The sequence below is a fragment of the Eremothecium cymbalariae genome, chromosome 4, assembly GCF_000235365.1.
Source record: "Eremothecium cymbalariae DBVPG#7215 chromosome 4, complete sequence".
Classification (NCBI taxonomy): Eukaryota; Fungi; Ascomycota; class Saccharomycetes; order Saccharomycetales; family Saccharomycetaceae; genus Eremothecium; species Eremothecium cymbalariae.
Window position 1 is genome coordinate 57,244 of NC_016452.1, and position 24,410 is coordinate 81,653.

At 41.5% G+C, this 24,410-nt stretch overlaps 11 protein-coding genes and 1 further gene across 11 annotated transcripts; 4 read left to right on the forward strand and 8 right to left on the reverse strand.

The window, feature by feature from the left end:
- Nucleotides 1-144: 144 nt before the first annotated feature.
- On the forward strand, nt 145-2,133 carry NDC80 (kinetochore-associated Ndc80 complex subunit NDC80; the record flags this gene model as incomplete). The annotated part of the gene is made up of 1 exon (XM_003645876.1): nt 145-2,133. The coding sequence occupies one exon, from the start codon at nt 145-147 to the stop codon at nt 2,131-2,133; it is 1,989 nt and encodes a 662-aa protein (XP_003645924.1).
- Nucleotides 2,134-2,295: 162 nt separating this feature from the next.
- SSL2 (TFIIH/NER complex ATPase/helicase subunit SSL2) lies at nt 2,296-4,857 on the reverse strand (the record flags this gene model as incomplete). The annotated part of the gene is made up of 1 exon (XM_003645877.1): nt 2,296-4,857. One exon carries the CDS (start codon nt 4,855-4,857, stop codon nt 2,296-2,298), a length of 2,562 nt encoding a protein of 853 aa, XP_003645925.1.
- Nucleotides 4,858-5,226: 369 nt separating this feature from the next.
- On the forward strand, nt 5,227-6,018 carry SRP40 (Srp40p; the record flags this gene model as incomplete). Its single annotated transcript, XM_003645878.1, has 1 exon — nt 5,227-6,018. The coding sequence occupies one exon, from the start codon at nt 5,227-5,229 to the stop codon at nt 6,016-6,018; it is 792 nt and encodes a 263-aa protein (XP_003645926.1).
- Nucleotides 6,019-7,028: 1,010 nt separating this feature from the next.
- Nucleotides 7,029-8,177, reverse strand: LPX1 (triglyceride lipase; the record flags this gene model as incomplete). Its single annotated transcript, XM_003645879.1, has 1 exon — nt 7,029-8,177. The coding sequence occupies one exon, from the start codon at nt 8,175-8,177 to the stop codon at nt 7,029-7,031; it is 1,149 nt and encodes a 382-aa protein (XP_003645927.1).
- Nucleotides 8,178-8,994: 817 nt separating this feature from the next.
- Nucleotides 8,995-10,193, reverse strand: Ecym_4028 (the record flags this gene model as incomplete).
- A 729-nt stretch (nt 10,194-10,922) lies between these two features.
- Nucleotides 10,923-13,550, reverse strand: PXL1 (Pxl1p; the record flags this gene model as incomplete). Its single annotated transcript, XM_003645880.1, has 1 exon — nt 10,923-13,550. The coding sequence occupies one exon, from the start codon at nt 13,548-13,550 to the stop codon at nt 10,923-10,925; it is 2,628 nt and encodes an 875-aa protein (XP_003645928.1).
- A 624-nt stretch (nt 13,551-14,174) lies between these two features.
- Nucleotides 14,175-16,634, forward strand: TGL4 (triacylglycerol lipase; the record flags this gene model as incomplete). Its single annotated transcript, XM_003645881.1, has 1 exon — nt 14,175-16,634. The coding sequence occupies one exon, from the start codon at nt 14,175-14,177 to the stop codon at nt 16,632-16,634; it is 2,460 nt and encodes an 819-aa protein (XP_003645929.1).
- A 22-nt stretch (nt 16,635-16,656) lies between these two features.
- On the reverse strand, nt 16,657-18,723 carry DIA2 (DNA-binding SCF ubiquitin ligase subunit DIA2; the record flags this gene model as incomplete). The annotated part of the gene is made up of 1 exon (XM_003645882.1): nt 16,657-18,723. The coding sequence occupies one exon, from the start codon at nt 18,721-18,723 to the stop codon at nt 16,657-16,659; it is 2,067 nt and encodes a 688-aa protein (XP_003645930.1).
- A 782-nt stretch (nt 18,724-19,505) lies between these two features.
- BUD21 (Bud21p) lies at nt 19,506-20,231 on the reverse strand (the record flags this gene model as incomplete). Its single annotated transcript, XM_003645883.1, has 1 exon — nt 19,506-20,231. The coding sequence occupies one exon, from the start codon at nt 20,229-20,231 to the stop codon at nt 19,506-19,508; it is 726 nt and encodes a 241-aa protein (XP_003645931.1).
- A 262-nt stretch (nt 20,232-20,493) lies between these two features.
- Ecym_4033 (uncharacterized protein) lies at nt 20,494-21,366 on the reverse strand (the record flags this gene model as incomplete). The annotated part of the gene is made up of 1 exon (XM_003645884.1): nt 20,494-21,366. One exon carries the CDS (start codon nt 21,364-21,366, stop codon nt 20,494-20,496), a length of 873 nt encoding a protein of 290 aa, XP_003645932.1.
- Nucleotides 21,367-22,572: 1,206 nt separating this feature from the next.
- Nucleotides 22,573-23,496, forward strand: TVP38 (Tvp38p; the record flags this gene model as incomplete). Its single annotated transcript, XM_003645885.1, has 1 exon — nt 22,573-23,496. The coding sequence occupies one exon, from the start codon at nt 22,573-22,575 to the stop codon at nt 23,494-23,496; it is 924 nt and encodes a 307-aa protein (XP_003645933.1).
- A 113-nt stretch (nt 23,497-23,609) lies between these two features.
- On the reverse strand, nt 23,610-24,347 carry RTS2 (Rts2p; the record flags this gene model as incomplete). Its single annotated transcript, XM_003645886.1, has 1 exon — nt 23,610-24,347. One exon carries the CDS (start codon nt 24,345-24,347, stop codon nt 23,610-23,612), a length of 738 nt encoding a protein of 245 aa, XP_003645934.1.
- Nucleotides 24,348-24,410: the final 63 nt, after the last annotated feature.

A 24,410-nucleotide genomic window follows, 5' to 3' on the forward strand; every position in this document is an offset into this window, starting at 1 on the left:
AACACAGAGATCTGGTAAATACCGACCTAGGGCCGCATCAGGCATGCATTATAAGATATATTTACCTTCTTTTAACTGACACACAGATGGGCATTTGTGGAGTAAGGTATTTAAGGTATTAGAGAGGTGTATCTAGAATCCAAGATGAATGAGAGACATAGGTCTAGCGATGGTAATGGGGTGCTCAACACATTGAACCCTCAAAGGTTTACTTCGCAGATACTGGCACCTACGACAAATGTTCATAAGAAGGGAGGTTCCGGAGGAGGTTCAGCTTCCGCATTGACGAATATGATAAACCAGAGTATTGCACGTAATACACGGGGGTCTATTGTGAGAGTTGGGGATGGAAGGAAGTCTCTTAGAAGAAGCTTGAGGTCATCCCAACGCGCATCGATGCTGCCAGGGTCGGGGCCGGGATCCTATCATGCTATACAAACGATTAGAGATCCCAGGCCTCTTCGTGATAAAAACTATCAGTCGGTATTACACCAAGATATATTTGATTACTTGCAGACACAGAAGTTTGATCTGGAAACGGGGCATTCGATATCGTTGAAGTCTTTAAAACAGCCTACTCAGAAGGATTTTATTTACATTTTTCGATGGCTGTATCAAAGGCTTGACCCTGGGTATGCTTTCAAGCGCTCGTTAGAGAGTGAGGTTTATTCTATCTTGAAGACGATTCACTATCCTTACTTGGACACGATTAACAAGTCGCAAATATCTGCTGTGGGAGGTTCCAATTGGCACAAGTTCCTAGGAATGCTACATTGGCTTGTAAACACCAATAAAAGATTAGATTCGTGTCTTCAAAAGCTGGATGAGTCTAAGACCACGCAGGTGACTCAGGATATAACGGTTTTAAATCAACCAGTGTCTACATTGGATGAACAAGATGAGAAACATGAACAGTATGAACTGATGGTTGAAAGATTATTTATCGATTATATTTCGAAGTGCTATAAGTCGTTCATTAACATGGAGGATGATTTCTCACCTTTTAAGGAGGAGTTGGAAATAGGTTTCGATAGATTTGTTCACATCATACAGACTGATATCGAGAACATGGTACGTCATGAGAAAATTTTAAAGCAGGACTGTGAGGCTTCCGAGGCTAGGTGCGAAGCACTAAGGCTTGCAAGGCACAAGAAAAAGGCATTGGAAAGTGACTTGACCAAATTTCAGAGCTATATAAACGCTATGAAGCACAAAGCTGGGGATTGGCCGCGGAAGCTCAGACAGATGGAAACGGATATCAAACAGAAAAAACAGTTAATAAAGGAAACTCAATTAGAGATTGACGATCTCCGTAAGAAACTAACTCCGCAGGATTTAGAAAAGATAGATGAGATGAACGAGCAGCGTGATTTGTTATCCAAGAGTTTGGACAGTGTGAATTCTAAACTTGATACGTTGACTGGTTCTGTAAAGAGCCAAAAAGTAAATGTTGAATCTAGCTATAAAGTATTTCTGGACACACTAGAAAAATATAAGATGTCTATTAATGGGTTTGTATTGGCACGGAATAGTCTAGGACACAAAATTAATATCAATACGTTGTCAATTCATGTGTCTACTAATATGGTATTAAATGACCACACTGAGACCACACCGAAGACTGTTTTGGTTGATCGTGAAAATATCTCTGAATCTATCAAGCCAATCTTGTTGTCTTTAAATAATGAAATATTTTCGCGAGCCGAGTCGTTACAGTGGGAAAACAGTGAGCTAGAGCTGGAATTGCATAGTCTACGAGATGAAATTACTTCGAAGAATAAGCTATTAGACTCGATGGAACAAGAACTATCGAATATAAAATCTGAATATGAAGAATACCAGCAGGTGAGCCATAGCAAATTGCTCTCCCAGAGAATCGAGATTGAGAAGCTTGAGCGTAAGATACAAAATGACAGACATAAGACGCAACAAAGAGTGTCTCAAGCAGAACAAGAAGTTGAAGAGGCGAAATTTAAACTAAAGGAACTCAAACTAAATATTCAGCAAGAGAAACTTCTTTTGCACAAGAAGGTTATTAAATTAATTGAATATGTGGTTAACTTTAAAATGGGAGTTCAAGGCTCAATCGAGGGGTTACATGAACTGACTGAAACACAATTAAATGGATTATAGGTATTATATGTTGGGTTACCCCAACCCCCTATTTATATATTGGTCTAAAGAGTGTGTAGTTTAACATATTGCAACAATGCAATTAATTATCGTGTGCCTGAAATTCCAATTAATAAGTCAAAGTAACCACTCAAAATGACTCCTAAGTTTAATCCTAATACTCTACATAACCATTTTATTTTTTAAGTTTTTGTAATACATCTTTCTGATCAGTGGGTGGTGATCTTTTAAGTCTTTATTTTTATTTGGAACGTATTCTAAATAAGCCATATCCTCTCCACCTGCGAGGCCAGCCAACGAACCCTCGCCTTTAACTGCTTTAGACTTCATACGCTTGTTTGGGTTGGATCCACGACCTACGAAGTTCTCAGAATCATCGCCAATCTCAATACCAGCAGCCTCCTCATTTTTCAATAAAACTTCCTGTAATAATTCCCTGCGCTCCCTGGCAGAAGCATATGCTAAATTTGGCAAAGTTTCCATGCCGTGTAGATGAGTGATGACCTTAAAAGCATAACCCTGATCAACTAAGAAAGCCTGTCTTTTTGTTGAGTAATACATCTCCTGGGTATCTTTTGAAACCAAGGAATAGAAAAAAGCATTAAAACCTTCATCATTACGCCGTTTAGCCCTTAGAATTCTACCTAGCCTTTGCGCTTCCTGACGACGAGAACCGTAGTGAGAAGAAATTTGAATTAAGCATGTAGCCTCCGGTAAATCAATAGAAGTATCTCCAACCTTAGATAGAAAAATAGTGTTAATTTGATCGTTATATTGGAAGTTTTGTAAAATGTTCATTCTCTCCTGCTGTGGAGTGGAACCGTAAATAAATGGCTTCCCCAACTTTAAAGCGTATTCCTGTAATGCATAAACGTTGTCAGAAAATACAATGATTTTATCACCTCTCTTTTCATGGTACTGAATTAGGAATTGACAAGCCTGGAATTTTGTAGGATTCATAATATATAGTAACATCCTCTTCCTAGCATTCTCCCTTAAATATTCCTGATAAAATTCTGCGGTCATTGGACACCAAACCTCGGCACACTGAACATTGGCGATGTGACCCTTCTGTGAAAGCTCCATCCAGTTAGCTTCATATAATTTGGGACCAATCAAAAAGTTCAAATCGCTAATTTTATCATCTTCACGAACCAAAGTAGCTGTGAGGCCCAATTTAGCATGTGCAGCAATAGTGGAAACCACTCTTCTAAACATCGCAGCAGGGACAACATGAACTTCGTCCAATAAAATAAAACCCCATTCTCTCCCCGTCAAGAAATCCATAACCTTTTGCGAATCGTGAGATCTATTTCTGGTGTTAGCAACCATAGAATAGGTAGAAACAACCAAACCAGATTCTGTCTGAAACATTTCCTTATTATCTGATGTAAACACCGCGACATTTTCTGGTTGAATGGTACACCATTGAAGAAATTGTTGTCTCCATTGCATAACGGACACTGAAGATGTGCACAAAACAATAACAGATTTCTTGATTGTACATGCGGCAGTAATACCCACTAAAGTCTTACCGGCACCACATGGTAAAACTATGATACCACTTCTGGCACGTCCATTACCAAACATCTTACTCAAAGACTTTTCCTGATAAGGTCTAATTTGGGTAGACGGTTTTAAGTCTATTTCTAAGTCAGGATTTCTATGGTCGTTTCTAAAATCGTATTCTTCTAAAACAGGATAATCGATCTCTTGGCATCTTCTCTTGACAATTTCCACAGAGTCACGATCGATTTCGAAGGAATGAACAGCATCAACATCATCATCATCGTCGTCGAGCTCATTTTCGCCGCCCACAATTGAATTGAACACGGCTTCTACATCATTTGGATCTACGTTTTGGGTGGAAACAGGATCTACTTGTGTATTTTCTACAGGAGCAGATGCTTTGCTAGACTCGTGAGTGTCAATTCTCAAGGAGCCAATGACGCTGTCTTTTAACAACATTTGTAGGATATCAGCCTGAGAAGTTTCTACAAAGTATCTGTTGTGTTTAATAACCAACTTCACTTTACCATAAGATACAGTAGCACCTTTAATAAAATTGATGATGGAAGATGCCACAGGAACCTTAGATAATCTATCCAAAACGGCAATAATATCATCTGTTTCTAAGCCAACCGAAACGGCTGCATACAATGAGTATGCTGTAATTTTGTACTCATGGACATGCGAAGGTCTACTGACAGGTTCCGCAATAGTGACAAGAAAATCCTGCGCCTGTTCAGCTAAAGGTGAGAAACTTTCTAAGATGATACGACCATCATTGGGTGCAATCCAAAGAGGTCTGGAGGAATGATCTGGCTTCAACTTCAAGTAGCTAAAGTCGCTGGATCTAAACATTCCAGACACAGCATCAGGTACAAAGTCTGGGGGAGCATCTAGACTGACCTGGTTCAAGAAATTCTCATCCTTCGCAGCCAATTTATTTAAAGTATCCACTTCAACACTACCACAAACAGGAACACCTCCGCCACCACCCATACCAGCCTCAGAATTCTTCGACTTTTTTGCATTTGAGCCTGCCCCCACTTTCTTCACAGCCCTTGTCTTCAAATTCACTTCATCGTGCCCATATTCACCCCCATCATCGACAAAATCAGATTCATCTGCTGTTGCAAGGGAATCGTCTGAGAAATACTCCTTCTCAGCATCTTCATAGACTTTACCTCTACTTCTGGTCTGGTATTGATGTTCCGTCATGACTGATTCCTAATTAGCTATTGCAACCACCTATTCTGATTAGGCTGAGTGCTTGGGCAGATTGAGTTAGGAGTGGACACTGAAGATAGAACCTCTGACTGACCCCCGACAGCTTAACCAAATATATAAAATATCTGTTAACTATAGTCCATTATTTGTCATCAGCTTGTGAGTTTTAATTAAAGGATTCAGAATTTCTCCTTGTCCTTGGATCACTAAAAACGACAGAGCAGTGCGCTAAATAAAAAGAAACGATCGAAAATTTGAAAAAGTTCATGAGATGAGATGAGGTGGAAAGTTTTTATTCTTATATTAAGAATTAAAATTTAGAAGGATTGTAGGACTTAATTGCAGAAAGTGATCACTTCAATGGGATCTAAGAGATTGACAGAGAGTAAGAGTTTGAAAGTATCTGAAGAATCGCGACGTTCAGAGGAAGTGGAGTTGGCTACGACAGGTTCGTCTATGTCTTCTACAAGTTCTGAATCGTCGTCAGAGGAGGACTCTAGTTCTTCTGAAGATTCTTCTTCTAGCGATAGTGATAGTGAGAGTTCTTCGAGTAGTGGATCATCTAGTGAGAACGAATCTGCTAATGGCTCGAGCAGTAGTTCTAGTGACAGTGATTCGAGCTCCAGCTGCAGCGACAGCGATTCAAGCGATTCCAGCTCCAGCTCCAGCTCCAGCTCCAGCTCCAGCTCCAGCTCCAGCTCCAGCGACAGCAGCTCCAGCGACAGTAGCTCCAGCGACAGCGAGTCTAGCGATTCCAGCGACTCCAGCGACGAAGTCTCCAATGATAATGAAAACCGCAAGAGACATGCTGAGACCGGCTCGGAATCATCTTCCAGCTCATCGAGAACTGCATCTCCTGATCTTCACGAGCCTTCAAAAAAGAAGCAGGCCATCTCTGGCGAAGAAGCGTTAAAACCTGGTCAACGTAATCATTTTTCCAGAGTTGATAGATCGAAAGTCAGTTTCGAGGATTCGACACTAACAGACAACACCTATAAAGGAGCTGCAGGTACCTGGGGTGAAAAAGCTAACGAAAAACTAAGCAAAGTGAGAGGAAAAGACTTTACTAAGAACAAGAACAAAATGAAGCGCGGTGCTTACAGAGGTGGTTCCATCACGCTGTCCTCTGGTTCTTACAAGTTCACTGACTAAATTAGAAGATCATCAGCAAAAAATAAAAGAAGGGGGGGGGGGCCTTTGCGATTATTTGTGACTCTTTGACCCTACCCCTTTCTCTGTATAATAAATATTTAAAAGACCTAAATACATCACACAGCTAAATATAACGTAACCACGATATTTGCTTCAGTATTCTGTATCTTTCTTTTGCGATAAAGAAAGCATCAAAATAACATATATATCAAATTACGTGATCAATTATAACTGACGACTTATTGTTGTATATATGATTAGATGATCATCCCTTGAGGATATTATTATATATATTCTTAGTCAGCACAAGGTGGATCAAACATCGTCATTGCACTGGTCTATAAAACAGTACCTTAAAACTAGTAGCAATCCCTTAGAAACCCTTAGACCATCAAGGTAGCAATCCCTTTAGGTACACATTAATTGAGATGTTTAAGGGAGGGCCAAGACTCGAAGGAACCCCTCCAGCCTAGTTGGACGTTAGTTCAGACCGCAAAACTTATAAATATGAGGGTTACAGTTGAACTTCATCATGATACTCGTATTTTTCAAGTCCGCAGTATAATTAACTTGAAAAACAGGAACATATTATACACAGTAACAAAAATGGACAACGTTAAAGGGTTTGCTTCTAAGACAGAAAAGCAAGGTGAAGACTTCATCTCTAGAGCTGAGGATGGAGCTAAGAACGTTAAAGACAAGGGTGAAGAAAACTTCAAGAAAGCTGAGGACAAAGCAAAGAAGTTTGTCAACACGGATTGAATAAATTGTGGTGGCCGATTTTTTTTAGCTAGCCACTATTTTTTTTCGGCTACTACTATATTATTTCTAGAGGCTGGCCTCTAGGAAATATTACTCTTATATAGAAATGGTGTGTTATCTAAACCTTATCTAGTTATGTATTACTAAGGAATAAATATGTACTGGATTGGACGGATGATGTCTTTCACAAAACTGCAGACGAAAAGCCAGCCAGCCACCGCTCGCGATGCTTGCAGTTAGTAGGTAGACTAGAGTTTGAACGGGAACGCCTTTGGCTCGCCTTCACTCACGACCCTGCTGCGTTCAAGCTCGCTGTACATCTCTAAGAACTTAGATGCCCGACTTGTGGAGTCATCAATAGGCTCCTGCCTCTTAGTTTTTTGAACAAACTCTTCAACATGGTTCACTATTCTACTAATTATCGCATCGGGAATTTCCAGGTTCATCACATGTTCACCTCCTGGGACAACCTCCATTTTGTAGTTGGGGATCTGTTCGCTTAGGAATTTCTCATTCTCAGGTGGAGTCCACTTTGAAGCACCGCCCATTAATGTCACCACGTCGGCTTTGATAAACCTGGCACCAGTCATAAACCATTCTGCAGATGGCCTATTTCCAAAATAAGCTATCATCGTCTGGTAAGTTGTGGTTTTCATGCTCACTGAGCCATCCTTGTTAACGAGCTTTTCAAACTCTTTTACCCGTTTTAGAATATCTGGATGTGCATTAGCGTAAAAACCCTTTTCATCCTGGAACTTGTTGTATTCTTCCTCATCTTTAAACTGATCTCTTGACTTTCTCATGAGAGCTTTGTAGAAGCCTCTTTTCATCTTAGTAAATCCTTCAACATTTGGAACGCTGTACATCCAAACGACAGGCTCAAGCGCAATAACCAAGTTAAATAAAGAACGGTACAATGAAGCACTGCAGAGAGCTTGAAATCCACCCATAGAATGCCCGACAATGACATTAACAGTGTCCGCACCTACTGGTGTGAATTCCTTAGAAGCTACCAGGCAAACATCGTGAGTTCCATCTAGCCAATCAGCAAAAACGCCCAATTTACCCTGGTTCTGAACTGCACTATCACCATGGTTGACTTGGTCAATGAGCAGCACTTTGCCCAATTGCCAACATCCATTACTGCGATTTGAAGAGTGCCATAAAGGAACCAAATAATACTCCCATAAAGCACGATTCATACCCGAACCATGTAAAAACACCATATTAACTCTGGTGCCCCCCCCACGTTTAACTCCTTCCCTTGGTTCAAAAACTGAATACACTACCTGCAACAAATCCTGCGTGGGATCTATCACAGATTCAGGCCACGACCTTGGGCTCATCCCTTGAATTGAACGCACATCTGAGCGAAAATATTGGTCTATTTGGTTCATATTTATTGTCTTCTGTAATTTACAAAAACTGGTCTACACCACTCCGGCTTGTTGAATGAATAACTTGGGATGAAACCTTGCTACCTGTAATTCATAGAAACTTGGTTAGTTTCATGTTCTGAATGACAAACAACAAAACTTCGAGTTTTATCAACTTTTATTCCAAGTTTGATGATCCCTTCCCCAAAGCATCCTTAGTTTGCAATTGCTATCTTTTTCGGAAGTGCATCAATAACCTGTTCATTCAACATTTCGGGGTTTATAGCCTCTCTTTTAAGGTTCCGGATACCGCAAGTGATGATGATACTTTCAGTGAGCAAACTTGGAGTATAGATGGATACAATACAAAACGGTTGATGGGCTGATGTCAGTAAATAAAGGAGTATACTGTATTGGAAGACTTTATATAGCCTTTTCAAGGACTGAAGCTATATATAGTAGCAGGAAAAGGGGACGGTAAATAAGAGAACCCTGATAAATGGGCCCTTGGAGAGGACAAGTTGGAGAAAAGATCTTAATAGTACTAGTATTTGTAATTACCATATGCTTAAGCTACACTCTAACCGGCATTTAGTGCAATGAGAGAGTAACTTTATTAACATTCTTCCAGTTAGATGTCAGCATCAGTGACAAGTTTCGGCGGGTGCTGGCAGACAATAATTTTTATAATACAACCCATCCATATAGAAAAGGTGCGTGCGGCTAGGATGACAGCCAGATCAAATACTTAATATAGCCGCATAGCTGAAAGTGTATATGATAATTGTTCCCAAGCTTTATCTTTTTGGTAAGCAAGGGAAAAAATGAGGAAAATAAATTACACACCATCGGTGTCACTTGTCAGAACTTCTTCTACATCTGTCTCTACGTCTGTCTGAACTTCTGCATGACGTGGTTGTGGTTGTAGAGTACGTTGCAGCGGCTGCTGCATCATTGGCCTCTGCTGGTGCTCATGTTCAATGCTTGATGGAGCTAAACCAAATGGTTTAACCAGTGCCTTTGTTAATGACTCAGTATCGGACGACGCCGATGAAAACGGAGGCCCTTGAACCCTTGGAGTGTCAGAAGTGGTGGTGGTGGTGGTGTTGCTGGCCAGCAACCGACTGTGGAATGCAGTATTTGCAGAAGGCGGGAAGCTCAGGTTGTACGGCTTTGTGTCTAAGGTTACATGCGCGGAACTTTGTCCGTAGTTGCTATTGTTCCCGTTATTCTTTTCATGTGCGACAACTGGGTGGTTTTTTTGAGACGCCGATAACGACATAAGCGTCTCTATTGCTTCAACCTCAGAAGGCTCATTCCTCGATGAGGAGGATGGCCGTATTATAGGTAGCTGTGGTGGCGACGCATATTCTGTAGAAATGGATCTAGGCTTCTTCTTCGGACTTGCAAGTGCTTTCAAAAACGCGGTCTGCGCACTGTTCTCAATTGTATCATCTAACATAGCCTCATCGTCTGTACCAGGGGAAGCGTACTTGTTACAGTATTCGTACGTATTCTGTTTATCACTGGTGGGAGACCGTTCATGTCTTTTCCGCGGCGACCCGCTGACTTCCAGCTCAGTCTCCAACTCCGGCAACGTCTTATCCTGCCAACCGTTCTGAAGCTTCATGAATGCATAGTTCAAACGCGTTTTTAAATTTTGGGATATCTCCCTGATTGGCTTATCACTATCCTTGGGTGTTACCTGGGTCGCAGGTGAGCGTAAAGTGGGCGATGGCGATAGAAACATTTCGGAAGCCCTCGATTTTGGAGTCGTTGGCGGCAACAGCCTTGTTCTCGTGTTTGGAGAATGAGGACCCAGTCGCTCAGACCGGTCGCCAACATCAAACCCCCACCCCCCCCATCCTTCATCGATGTAGGCGACGTAAATGTACTTCCCGACCCTCCGCTCGCATCTGCCATACCAGCCCGTGGTGGCGAAGGCGTTTGCGGAGACCCTAATCTATCCTCATCTCCGTCCGCTTTTTCTCTATCAGAGTAGTCCCTAACCAAGTCCTTCTTAGCCCTACCCTCCATCCTCCTAATTATGTCCTGTTACCAACACGATGTAAACACAAAGCTCAAAATATCGAAACCTGAAACCTTTATCGATATCTGCTGTCTCCGGTACGGCTAATGAACCAGTCCCTGCACAGTACTTTAATAGAGGTTTCTATCCGTTGTGCTTCTTCCTGTGAGACCTTCCCTCTATTTCTTACCACACAGTATTCCCGTTCTTCGACACTGGATTCGTATATACCACTATTTCCCCTTCTTTCTTCGTCAACGTGTTGTTGTTGTTATTTAGTTTTTGGATCTTTGATCTATTGTTTAGTTCCCTCGTCGTGTTGTTTTTTTGTTTTTTGTTTATATTGAAATTTACCAAAAATGTGCCTCTAGAAAGTGTCAAGAATCCTTCGAAACAAGAGAGAGTGGATGATGGCTGGGGGCTCTTTAATGGTACATGGCCACTATTGTTACATTTAATTGATATACAAGATATCTATTAGTAATTATTTAATGTTGTTTCACCAAGGGTTCTTCTTTGTTCTTTGGCGAGTTGCGTTGAGGACCACGAGGTATTTTGGACAGGCCGAGCGAAGATAGACAAGGAAGGATAATAGTAATAATCACCCAGCGAAGGTGGTGGTGATGGTAGTCGTAGTAGTCGCAGTAGTAGTTATAATAAGAATAAGAACAATATGGTAGGGAAAAGGAGGAATATATTGTCGACGATATGATGTATGATTTTTTATTGGTTTCTGTCTACTCATAGAAGTTGATTAACCTTGTTCTTCTTTTGGAGAGGGTGTTTGTGGCTTCTAGTCCGTCTGGTCGTAAGCCCGGGACAGTGCCACTGATACCATTCTTTAGAAGGGCATCCATGTCATGGTTGGCACATAGAGGCAGCTGATCGTTGTATATGTAGTAGTCTTCCTGGATGCGGCGATGGCAGATGTAGCAAGTTAGGCAGTTGATGTGGAAAGTTTCACCTTTGTCATTTTCTAGACATTCGCCCTCAATGAAGTCATGGCATACTCTGCAGATGGAGTTATTTGCTTCATGGTAGTGCTGGCGACAGTAGGTTTCATCGTCGAGAATGTAGCACGGGTTATGCTTTTTAAACTTGAGGTTACATGAGATACAGCGGAAGCATTCTCTGTGCCATTGGCCGGAAAGTTCACCTTCTTTCTTTGAGTAGATGCCTTTACCTTTGATTCCTAGACCGCAGGAACGACAAGGACCTTCACCGGGTTTGTGTTTGGGTACTGATGCTGCAATGCGGAGTGGGGATGTGTGTATTTCTTCCGCGTCAATACCTTGCCAGGATGCTCCATGGCGTAATGTACTAGTACTGGAAGAAAGGGAATGATTGCTTGACTTGTGCCCCGGGGTAATTTGCACACTTGCTATGGAGGGTTTGCGCGAGCTGCTAGTGGCTGCTTCGGATGAGGTTGATGGCTTCTGTGAGGTATCCAGAGATGCAACATGGGTCAATTGGGACAGCTGGATGGTATTTGTAGATGGTTCGGATACTTTTTCCTCTACAAAGGTCGCCAAGGTATCCATAGAGACCGTTGGTTCATTTACGTTTGTGGATGAGGGAGCATCGTTGAGGTCGCTTCCTTGCGTAGTGACCGAGGTTAGTGATCCCCCAGTGGTCCATATTTCGTCGAGTGGACGACTCTTAAAGCTGAACATGACAGGTGATTGTACATCGGTGGGACTGGTCACTTCACCCTCAGGGGAACTGTGGTCGGTGGGTCCTTCAAAGATCGGGTTAATCGCGAGATTAGATGGTAATTTAGCTATCTCATCAGGGAAACCTGAAAGATAAGCACTGGATTTCTTTAAGCTGCGACTTGACTGCGTCGCCAAATTCTTGGTTGAGGTCGCTGAAGGATTAGCACGAATGTTCGTGGCACCAGTATTATCAAACGTGCTAGGCTTGACACGATTCAGAGAGACATCGTCCAGCTGTGCAATGAGGGTTTCCATCTGAGAAGTTGTAGATGATGCTAGAGCCTTGGCCTCTTCGAACCCAGTTCCGTCATTTGCTGCACTTGCCACCTCTATCCGTGGAACCTCCTTCGTAACATGGTCCTCGGGAATAGGTTGAATGCTGTCATCCAGAAGAGGGACATGTGCTTTCACTGCCGACGAACTAATTTCAATTTTGGGGATCCCAGAAAACATGTCGATACCCAAGTCTTTACCCTTGACTGGAATGGCATTATGGGCAGCTGCTGGGCTTTTAGAAACGCTACCAGTGAAACCCTGATCTTGGGCCGAGCGAGAGTCCTCTGCCCCATCTTCTGAAAATAGCGAATGCTCGTGGGAATCAAAATTTTCTTCAATAGTGGGCTGCGTATTCTGCGTCAACATCATGAAGGACTTCTCCACCGGGTTTAACGGCTGAGAAGCTTGTCCTGTAGATTCAGAATCATTGGGGGCTGGGGTTGTATTTTCGGAAGAGCCGTTGTTAGCAATCTGCTCATCAATAGGCTTTTCATTCTCAAAGTCAAAGATAGATGGTTCTCTAGTTGACTGCTCAGCGTGTTCGTTCCGTCCAGTACTTGGATCGGTGGAGGTGACTGGCAAAGCGGACAAAGATGCCACCGGAGGCTGGTCAGATGCGTAGTACGTCAAAGATATCACAGGTACAGAAACACGAACAGGTGAGACGACAAAAGAGGGCACCTTCGCTCCAGATGGGGAAGGATTCTGCACAGATCCGACATTTGGAGACTCGGATCCCGGTCCTCTTTGAGTATATGCTTGTCCCACAACGGGCGTTGCTGATGGAGCATAATTTGGAGAGCCAGAAAATACGCCGGTGTCTTGCTTTTCACCTTCGCCCTTCTCAAAAGGGCGACCATCAGACGCTGCAGTCGAAGTAGGGGGCGCAGAAGCGGATATTGCTTCAGCCGTTTCAGTACCATTTTTGGACGCGGGTATGTGAGTTGCAGACTGTGTCATCTTTGTGGAAGAAACCAATGCAGGGAGCGAAGCCGATGACATGCCCATACTTAGAGGGGAATGATGGGTCCCATCTTTTGGTAAGCCTCCATGTCCCTGCGGAGACTGTGGTCGTTGGTGGTGCGCAACAGGCTCGACCCTCCTACTAGACCCTGTCTCGTGGCGACCCCCTTTAGCAGCAGCGTTACTACCACCGCTGGTATCTCTCCCCTGAGCGTTACGAGTAAGCAACGTTGGCATCGACTGCTGTTTATGCAACACCTCCCGGTTTCTCTGCCCAAGCATTTGGACCCTACCGTAGGCCACGTCGAACCCCGCCCTCTCCATGACAGTCCTGTATCTCACATGAGGTTTGAGCTGCGGGAAGGGACTACTGTTCAAAGTAGTAGTGTTCAATACGTTGTAAGGAGACATTTTTTATTATTTCCTATGATACCGTCTTTCTCCCGTATTCTTCTATCGAACTGTTCAACAATACACACTGCGCTTCTGTTATTAACGAACGAATGAATGTGTGTGACTTCCAAATCCTAGATAGTGCTCGCTGGTCCTGCGTCTAATAATATACTAAAACAGTGTTTCAGTTGATTGAAACTTTTTGTAGTTTGAAGAAAAACGCTCTCTAACCGTTTTCCTCCAACATGTACCACGGCTCGCCATCTTTAACGAGTGCCGTGAGAAACATGCTAAAAACCTGCATGAACTGTCCTCTTCACCGTATCACGGTAATACAATACCTGCATTGTTTCGTTGTTATGTACGTAGCGGAAAGCCCATTCTCGAAGATCATCTCTTGCATCACGATAGACGGGAATAGTTTCCATTTCCGAGATGTACAGGTGTTATACGGAGCACAGGAAATGGTCATGTGACCGTCTCCACTTTCAGGCTGGGGACTACATCACGGTCGCAGACCCAGGGTTCCTTTATAACGTTTGACTAACTTTTAAGGTGAGCAGTCTAAGACGCACACATTTACACAGAGAGTGGTATCACAAGAAAAGTGAATCTAGGTGGGATATAGGCACAAGGATCAGCATGGATCGAGAAACGCATTCGCACATCATGCAAGATTTCACAAATGCGTGGAGCAAGGGCGTAGCGCCGATTACACAGCATTTTATTCAAAGGTATTATGACTATGTGAAAAAGGATAGTGCGGGCGCGGCTAGGGAGAAGAAGTGCTGGGTGGATGGTATGCAAGAGAAGAATTGGCAAGGAGACAGTAAAACGGACAGGCAAAGGTTACCCCTAGCTTTGGGATATGCCCGATGTGTATTGCAAAAGCTGCGGATTTTGGGGAGTCAGAATATTATTATGGAGAAGCTTCTGCAGGAGAAACAGCATGCGACATCTTACGATAGCTGGTTGGCAGCGGTAATAAGGCTTGATGAGATGACTCAGAAGGAGGCTTGGAAACAGGAAGAGCAGAGTTCGTTGTATGACTGGAAGTTAGTGCGAGCGCATACGGAGCGGATGAGGGCTGCGCGGGAAGAGAAGGACTGGCTTCAATTGCTATATATTATTCGAACAACATGGGTGCGAGACCTTGGAGGCATGTGCAATGTTAATCTCTATAGGCATTCGCACGTTGGTACGAAGTATATCATTGATGAGTATGTGGAAGAGAGCAAGCGCTCGTTGAACGAATTGGTATATCATTCGAATTTGGATATGAATTATTTATTGGGGATGCTTGTGCAAACGCGAAAAAATATTGGTCGTACTGCACTAGTGTTGAGTGGTGGTAGTACCTTTGGTCTGTTTCATATTGGTGTCCTATCTACCTTGTTTGAGCAGGAGTTATTACCCCGTGTGATCAGTGGTAGTAGCGCTGGGGCTATCATCGCATCGATTATGTGTGTTCATCACAAACACGAAATAATGACCTTAATTGAAGATGTGCTTCAGAAGGAGTTCAATATATTCCAGGATGACTCACAGAAGACGAAGAGTGAGAATTTGCTTATAAAGATTTCTCGCTTCTTTAAGAACGGAACCTGGTTTGACAACAAACATTTAGTTAACACAATGATCGATTTCCTCGGAGACCTAACTTTCCGTGAGGCTTACAATCGGACAGGAAAAATTTTGAATATCACTGTGTCACCAGCCTCTGTATATGAACAGCCGCGTTTGCTAAACCAACTAACGGCCCCAAATGTGTTGATCTGGTCCGCTGTGTGTGCTTCTTGTTCCTTGCCAGGTATATTTCCGTCAACTCCGATATATGAAAAGGATCCTAAAACTGGCGAAACTACAGAATGGAATAGCAGCTCGATTAAATTTGTGGATGGCTCAGTCGATAACGATTTGCCTATAGCAAAACTATCAGAAATGTTTAATGTGGATCATATTATTGCTTGTCAGGTTAATATTCATGTTTTCCCATTCTTAAAACTTTCATTATCGTGCGTTGGTGGAGAAGTAGAAGATGAATTCAGTGCGAGGCTAAAGCAGAATCTTTCCACTGTCTACAATTTTATGGCCAATGAAGTTATTCACATGTTAGAAGTCGGAACAGAACTAGGCCTTGCTAGAAACGTCTTCACAAAGTTGAGATCGGTGCTTTCACAGCAGTATTCTGGCGATGTTACTATTCTTCCTGACTTGAAAATGCTGTTACGTATTAAGGATCTTTTATCAAACCCTACCCAGGAGTTTTTACTTCGTGAAACAGTCAATGGAGCACGTGCAACTTGGCCTAAAATTTCCATAATCAAAAATCACTGTGGTCAGGAATTTGAACTTGACCGAGTTATTAATTATCTCAAGGGTAAGTTGATTTCAAAACCATCCCAATCGCATGGGACATTGCAGTTTGTTGATAACTCTATATCCCTTATTAATTCTCCAATTATTTATCATCAGGATCAAAGTACTACTATCAGGGAGTTCCTAGATAGTCCGAGGATTCAAGATAGCGCCGTTGAAAAACAGGTTAAATTATTATCCACAGGAGGTCGCCATCAGTCTTACAGTGTTGTGAAAAGTAAAGTGCATGTTCGCAGAAAATCAGAATCATCTGCTGAGGGCAACGGTGTCCTTGAATTAATTCAACCTCGGTCAGCCTCCAGTTCACCATATATTTCTGAAAAGTTCATGCCGATTGTAATTGGGTGTCACCCAAATTTAAAAAGAAAGAAATCAGGTCCTTATTTGGGGTTTTCTGCAGACAGAAGATCAGGTTCCTCCTCAGCCGGTAAGTCCCTAAATAACTTTCCTATTTCAGAGATTCAGACAAGAGATGATAACGTTTCTTTAGGAACTAATCCTTCACTCCAGGCTGGTGGAACCATAATACCACAAAACGGTAAAGAACCCGAAATTTCTCCTGAACTAAGTTTAGAAGCGTCATCTGGACCACATACCCTGACTGGGCCTTTTACTTCGAAAAAGATACCATATAGGGGGTTTCGTCGATCTAGAAGGAATAATTCAGGTCTTTTAAATTCCAAAAACCTTGTATCTGCTAGCGATAAAGACAAGAAAAATTAATATTCTCTACGTATTTATTTATTTATTTGTACCAGAATGAATTAACCCCAAAGATTTCCCACTGCTTCTTTTCATATATACATGTCACCTTCTTGCAATAGTTATTTTTGACTACATATCCGACAGCTTGCGGGGATACATCTGGGCAGCCATCTATTGCGAGACTTTCCAAGGTTATTAGCTCTTTGTCTTTAATTTCTCTCATCAGGTCAATTAGTTCATAACCTTTTAACCCGTTGTTGAATGAAAGGTCCAATTTTTTCAAGCTATTAATATATTTGATGTTCTTTCTTAGTACACTAATACTGTATTGGTTAAATTCCATTAAATTGGGCAATTGAAGTTCTTCAACTGAGACTATATTTTGAAGAATCTCATCAATGATCGCAAGATCCCTTGAAAAAGACAAGGATGGACAGTTTCCTATGTTTAATCGCTTTAATTTACCATTTTTTACACAGGTTAGTATAGTTAGTAAGATTTTAGGATCGAACTTAGTATTCATCACATCTAAGACAATTAAATCTTTGAAAAGGTCCTGTATAATATTAATATCTAGCCATTGGGTTATGTCATTGTCTAATATAGACGACTCGCTGGGGGACTCTCTGAAAGTGAGTTTTTGCAGTCTCTTTGGACCAGCTACTAATACCATATATTTTAAAACATTCTGAAACCGGATTCCAAGGTTACGCTCCATCCATATCTCACGAAGGTTCGGTAAAGTCGTGATCCAACTCGAGCTTGTGGAGGTAGATTGGTTGAAAACAACGCCAGTGACATATAATTTTGTTAGCTTTGTAAACGGTGTATTGAAGAGAAATTGATCGGAAATGGAAGAATGCAGATCATTATGCTGCCGGGCCAATAGTTTGAATGATTTCACATTCAATAACGATGTTGTAGATGGTATTGATTGAGGACGAAACGCTTCGCGCTCTAAAGGCAAAAAGGTGAGAAGGAGTTCGAGGTCTACCAATGAGAGGGCCCTTTCATAAAATTTAGAGAAGTCAATACCATCAGGGCGACGAACAGGTGCAGCAATTGACAATCTTTTGACAGGTTGAATAAGTCTATGGTTTTTGGGGAGTAAGTTTAGAATCGCTTCCATTGTAAAATTATTAGACTGCATAATTAATTGTTGCGGACCGAGTTTAAGATTCGACAACAGGTAGATAAATGATTTCTCTTCTTCAGTAAGCTTCAAGGCTCCAAAATTAATCTTACCGCAGTAAATTGCACGGCAACTAGCCCTCAGGTCATTCATAAACTTGATGCACTTTAGTAATTTCCTATAATCACAGGAAGAGAGCTCAAAGTCCATGAAAAGTTTTGGTAAAATAATTAATCTGTGGTACCATAACTTCGAAACGCATAAGCATCGAACAAGATTTTTGGTACTTAGATTTGACATTATCAAAAAAACCACCTCCAATGGTAACAGCGAGACAAAGTCAACTTTAACATGTTTCTGTCGTACCTTGGACATAGTGGAACAGAGATTTGCATGACTAGACTTTTTGAGCTTTTCAGGTTGAATTGCTTCAATATGAGTTCTTTTTGAAGCCCCAGTAGTAGGCGTTAGTTTTTGTAAATTTAATCTCTTTATAACCTCGTTTTTTTGGTGTTCCACAATTTCTACAAATTTTGATGGGGGCTTCTCAAAATGCAATTGGTAGGCCTCTTTTGCCTTAGATAACCCTTCTCGATACACATATAGTGCTTCTTTATCTTGTGCCATTTTCTGCAATATTTTACCCTTCCTAATATAACCTTTTAAATTGTAGGCATCTACCTTGATCATACGATCTGCATCGATCAATGCCTTGCCAAGGTTGTTGATTCGCTCCCAGCTAGCTGCTCTATTATCCAATAATATCAGATATCTAGGATGGTAAGTTCTATTTGGATCATGCAAACATCTCTTCCTGATTCCTAAATTCTCTCGCATTGATTCCAAAGTGTCATCGCTATAAGATCTAGCAAGCTTTAATGCTTTCCCAAACAATCCAATTGCCTTCTGGTATTCTTGATACTGGAAGCATTTTATCCCCAATTCCAAAGTCGTATCGACAAGGTCTGAATCCATACTGCCCCGTTTTTTGCCACCTTATTTAGTCTTATGAAGTAAAGTTAGTTGCAACTAAGGAACAACAACAGTTCCTTGAACATATCGCGTCTCATCAAAATTTCACGATAAATATTTAGGACTCTATTGAAATAGTAACGAACATGTTCCCCAACATTTATTTGAAAACTGAAAGGACTATCATCACTCTTAAAGGACTATCCTATAGCTCTTTTTGGTATTGGTCACTGCCTTTTTTCCTTTTGGGCATTTGTTGATAGGATTAAACCTGATATATCTGAAAGCATTGAATCATGTCGGAAGGGAGATAGATCATTATAGGTGGATTTTCAACCACTAGGGTTTTACTAATATTTATATTCAACCAGGTGGTATATTAGATCCTGGTTCAGTTAGATAGCTAATACTTCAACGTTGTTGGCGTTTGGCTATGCGTACTATTGGCTACTTATTGTTTTCACAAACACCGGTTGCTTACAGGGCAACAATATACTACTCATTAATGGAGGTAGTTCACTATATGTCGCTACCCTATGTTTTTTAAACGTTACACATATACATGATAGGTCAAGTATTTTCTACGAACTCGCTAGAATTATTTCGTCACCGACATAAAATCCAAGTATCTCTAATGCATCATTTAACGTTTTAACGAATATAAGTTTTATACAATTCAAAGATGGAGTATCCTTGACCTATCGGGATCCTAAGCCAATGAAAAGCGAACTGAATTGGCTCAACCTTTATCACATATGCGTGACTATTACAAGTGATTTACCATGTTACTTACGATTAAGATTCTTTCTCCTTAACCACTTCTCTTTAGTATTCAATACTTTCGATTCTTTTTTGGGAGCTAACGACTTGGCTGCCTCTAAAGACGGTAGCATGCTAACTTTAACAGGTCCTCTGTTTAGGGATACTTTCCTCAGCGATTTCAATGTCTTCCTCTTCTGAATTTTGATCTCCCTTTTTATTTCTTCAGAATAATTGTCATCTATTTCATTGAAGTTAACCTTTGTTGGCCGTTTCATAATTTTCTGACTGGATTGAGATTCCAGGTCATCAAAGAATTCATCTGGCAATTCCCGCAGTTCGTCTTCTTCGAAGGATACATTGGCTTTCAGTTTGGTTTCAGACTCGATCTCAGCTTCTTCCTTGTGTTGCCTCTCATTTCTTAATCTTTTCAGTTCCTTCTGCTCAGCAAACTTATTATACTGTTGCTTTCTCTTCTCCTTTAACAAGTCTTGCTCCCGCTTTAATGTACGTTCCCTAAGCAGAAGATTAGATTTAGCGGCCATACTAGCGTCTGCAATACCTTCCTCTTCCGGTGCTTCATCCTCACTAGAATCAGAATCTGCCGCAGCCTGGAAATGTCGCTTGTTAAACCCAGGAGGACCATCACTACTAGGAATCGTTTTCTGTGCAATGTGAAGTTCCTCTTCCTCATGGAATTTCACGTGCTTTTTAAGAACTTTAGTGACCGCATTTTTACCTGCTGCAATCATCTATAAAGATTTCTTGGGTGTGACAGGTTTCGCTGGTATAATCTGGGTTCCAATTAACCAAGTATAATTGTATTACTTACTACTACTACTATTTATTAGTGTTACGTCCATCATCTCATCACGGGCAAATATTGGAAAATTTTTTGGGGAGGGCGAGAAATAAAAGAAATGGATTATTTTTGATCACGTGACTATCGGGGGACTTATGCGATCGGTTTTTAATGGTAGGTAATATGTGTGCGATACAAAACATTTGTAGCTATTAATTAATGGCTGGGGTTTCATCTGCTGAGAATTGGAACTCGCAGAATCCATCGCCAAAGATAAGGTTTGCTGTGTTTGATCCTAGCAACCAGCATAGTGTCGCTTTCATCATCGCGGTTAGATACTGCGTTCCCTTGCCGGTTGAAATCGAATACATGCTGCCCGCGAATATCAAAATAACGACCAGACCGGTGATGTAGCTTGGATATTTCTCATACATGTGTTCTAGGAATTGAGTGAAGGGAGATGGATCGGTTGGTTCGACAGGGTTTAGTCCTCCGTGGCTTGGAAGGGGAATTGGTGTCATTGGCATGGAACCCTGTGTGATAACTGGAGCTTGATCGACATGGACAAACGATTGATAGTTTGTGGAGTCTGCGCCATGATCAGGAATCAACGGACTCTGTTCTCGGCGGAATTCACCCTTTTCCAATGCACTCAGATCATGTTCAAAAGGTGGTTGCAGCATCTCTCCGCACCTTCTTGATGAGCAAGGGGAGGCCGTTCCAGAACCGCCGTCCCTCGAACTGCTTCTGGGTACATGTAATCGTGATAAACTTTTAGATTCCGAGGAAATGCTCACCTTTCCTGTTCTAATGGTATTTCGTTCAGATGAATGGTATAGGGGCTCCTTGTTGGAGAACGGATTTTTGATGCTATTAATAATGGAGCCACTGCGTTTCCTCTTGGATCCATCTGCGGTCTTCTTGGATTTCTTGATCGCGGCAAAACCACTAAAATCTGAATCCGAAAGTGAACCAGTAAACTTACTGGATAGTTCCAAGTCTGGAGACGCCGTTCTCAGCTTGTGCAACGCTTTGCTGACCACAGTTTTTGACGATACTGTACTTTTCTTTTTGGGGCTTACCATTCTTCTCTCTTCCTTTTTGGCCGATATATAGAGATCTCGTTAACACTTTCTGGGACATTTTCCATTAAAAACAGATCCTTCTCGATCGAAATGGTCCCAATTTTATATACATTTACCCTAAAAGCTTTGTGTCTTTGACGTGGTAACGTCAAGGTACAATTTGCGACACCCACGACAAAATATACCCACATCATACCTGGGAAGTACAAAGTTCCTCGTCTCCCTTTTAAAAACGGAGAATCAATGGACAAAAACATGATAACACCCCCTCTTCAATAATTAAAAACTGTTGCAGGTATATTTCCCATGCAAGCGGCAGCTGCATCAGCAGCTGCCGCTGCCGCCTGCGGCGTGTATGTCAAACACCACCGGAGGGAAGTCTACGAGACCTCTGAATTACCCATAGAAAAGAACGCAAAATTACAAAAAATACATCTTCAACAAGGCTCTATATATACTCCTTTCTTGCATGCATTGACCAAATAAAAGCATCTACACACGCCTGCGTCCCATGCCTATAAAAAAATATAGACATGCGGTCGTTTAAAAAACTGTTTTTCTGCGATGTGATGTCCCGTACGCCATAAAATAAAGGAAATCCCCTGAAAACAAACTACTTCGAGACTCCGGGCCTCGAATATAATCGAAACAAACTCTAATGTCTGTAACGGTAATTACAAAATTACATCAAAAACTGTTCTATTGTTTTTTAACTTCTAAGTTTTTTCTCCGAGATCACCAAAAAAGATCTCTTCTCTTGTTCGTTTGCACCCAACCACAAAAAGAAGGATGCTTCCGTTTGGGTGTACGGGAGCTCCAAACGTGAAAACTTCTTGTTTCGAAAACTTGTGCATCCACACACCCACACGGAAGACCTTCCAAACAGTCGAAATGCCAGATAGTCATTCAGACTAGCCAGCCAGTACTAACCAGCTGGCTGTTAGGTGTCTTTCGTGTTTCCTTTCTCTCCTTTCTGTTCTGTTTATGTCTTTCTGTCACCTTGCCTAGCTTAAGGGCATTACGAGATAGATTGAACGTTGTTATCATTTAAATAATTAGGATATATATTTCTTTTACAAAAGAAGGTTTTGTTCATTATTTATTTATCGTATAGGGTTTTGGCAGAGAGACTCTATAGCGGGCATCTATCTGAGGACAGGGTCAAGAATAGGTGATTGGACTGTAAAAGAGAGAGAGAAGAGATCGATGGCGGACGATTACGAGGCTCGAACAAGTGCGCAAGGAGGATTAAATATAAACAGAGAGAACTTCCTAAGCAATGATAATTTTTTTGATTTGGATGATGAAGACTTTCTTGATATGTATCAGTTAACTGCTAGGCAAAGATTAGTTCATCAATGGAAAAGGTCAGCTAAGAGGTTATTAGAGGGTTTTATTGTCCTTCCATTTTGGAAGAAGGCATTATTTTTAGGGTTTGGGGCCACAACTGTGAGTACGACGTTACTGGTTTTAGTGTTTCACAAGCAGCTACTTGATGCGATTATTAAGGTATCGAACGATTTGAATTCGAGATGGTACACACCTATTGTGTTTTTCGTTCTGATTTTTGGTGTTTCGTTTCCTCCTATGATTGGGTTTTCGTTGCTTTGTACGTCTGTTGGATTAGTCTATGGCATTTCTTTTAAAGGATGGCTAACTGTTGCGTTGGGTACTGTTATTGGATCAATCGCAGCATTTGTGGTGTTCAAGACGGTGCTTCGTTCTCATGCGGAAAGGTTAGTTCGTTTAAACGATAAGTTTGAGGCTTTGGCTTCTATTTTACAGGATCATAACAGCTATTGGATCATTGCACTTATCCGGCTCTGTCCATTCCCTTATTCGTTAACAAACGGTGCCATTGCAGGTGTATATGGTATATCTACACGTAACTTTTCTATCGCTCAGGTTTTGACGACTCCGAAATTGGTAATGTATCTATTCATTGGATCTAGACTTAAGAGCATTGGTGAAACGAATTCCACCCTTACAAAGCTGTTTAATATACTAAGTATTTTCACTGCATTGGCATTCCTAGCTCTGACAGCGTCAATATTGTATTACAAGACGAAGTACAGGTATTTGGAGTTACGGAGACGAGATCCTCAGAGATTCGATCCCACCAATTTCTGACAAAAAAGAAAAACTAGAAAAGATATTTATAAATTCAACAGATATAATCCCAACTTATATGCATATATTTCGAGTCGATGTTTGACTTGAGGGGGAGGGGGAGGGTGCTATCGCTACTTGAATGCGCTAACTGCTCTGCATTTCTTTTTCTTGGAAACCTTGTGTTTGGTAGGCTTTTGTATAACTAGAGAGAATTTACCCTTAACGGGTGTGAGCTCGTTATTCTCAGGAGCAGGAGTGTCATTCCAATCGGCGATTCCATGTTTTGGCTCGTCGTTAGCTGTGTCTGAAACGCTACCATCTTCCATTTGCTTTCGTATTAGCAGCTGCTTAATCTCTTCTTCTCCTTTTTGTCCTCTCTCTGACTGCAAAAGCTTCTCTTTTCGCAAGACATTATCGTAAGATTTATCTATAAAACTAATCGTTATATGAGTTGGCTGTGTCTCAGCATCAATGTCACCAATCCCGTGAACCTTGATTTCGCCCTTCTTGCTTAGGTACTGGATGAATTTCGTTAAGGAGGTGAATTTAGTGGCATTCATATGTATGTGATCTTTATCTTGGATATACTCGTTGTAAAACTTATTGGCTTCTATCTTCTTCTCGCCGTGAGTCATTTTTAGTAACTTCAAGAAATCATACTCAAAGCGTTTTGTGTATTCTTCTATATCCTCTTTAGTAACTTGGCCTATTCTCTTGAGATGAGATGGTGACTTAATATGTGACTGGAAGCCGTTGTCATCTCGGCACTGTTTCTTGCACACCTGGCAGTAATACCTTAGCTTTTGGAGGCCTCTGGCCTTCAACTGTTTGCTAATATACTTAGCTGTCCCTATTTCTGCCTTTGCCATTGGTTTATGTCTGCATAGCACAGTTTTGAATACTACTCATTCATCGGCATGGTCTGATAAAAT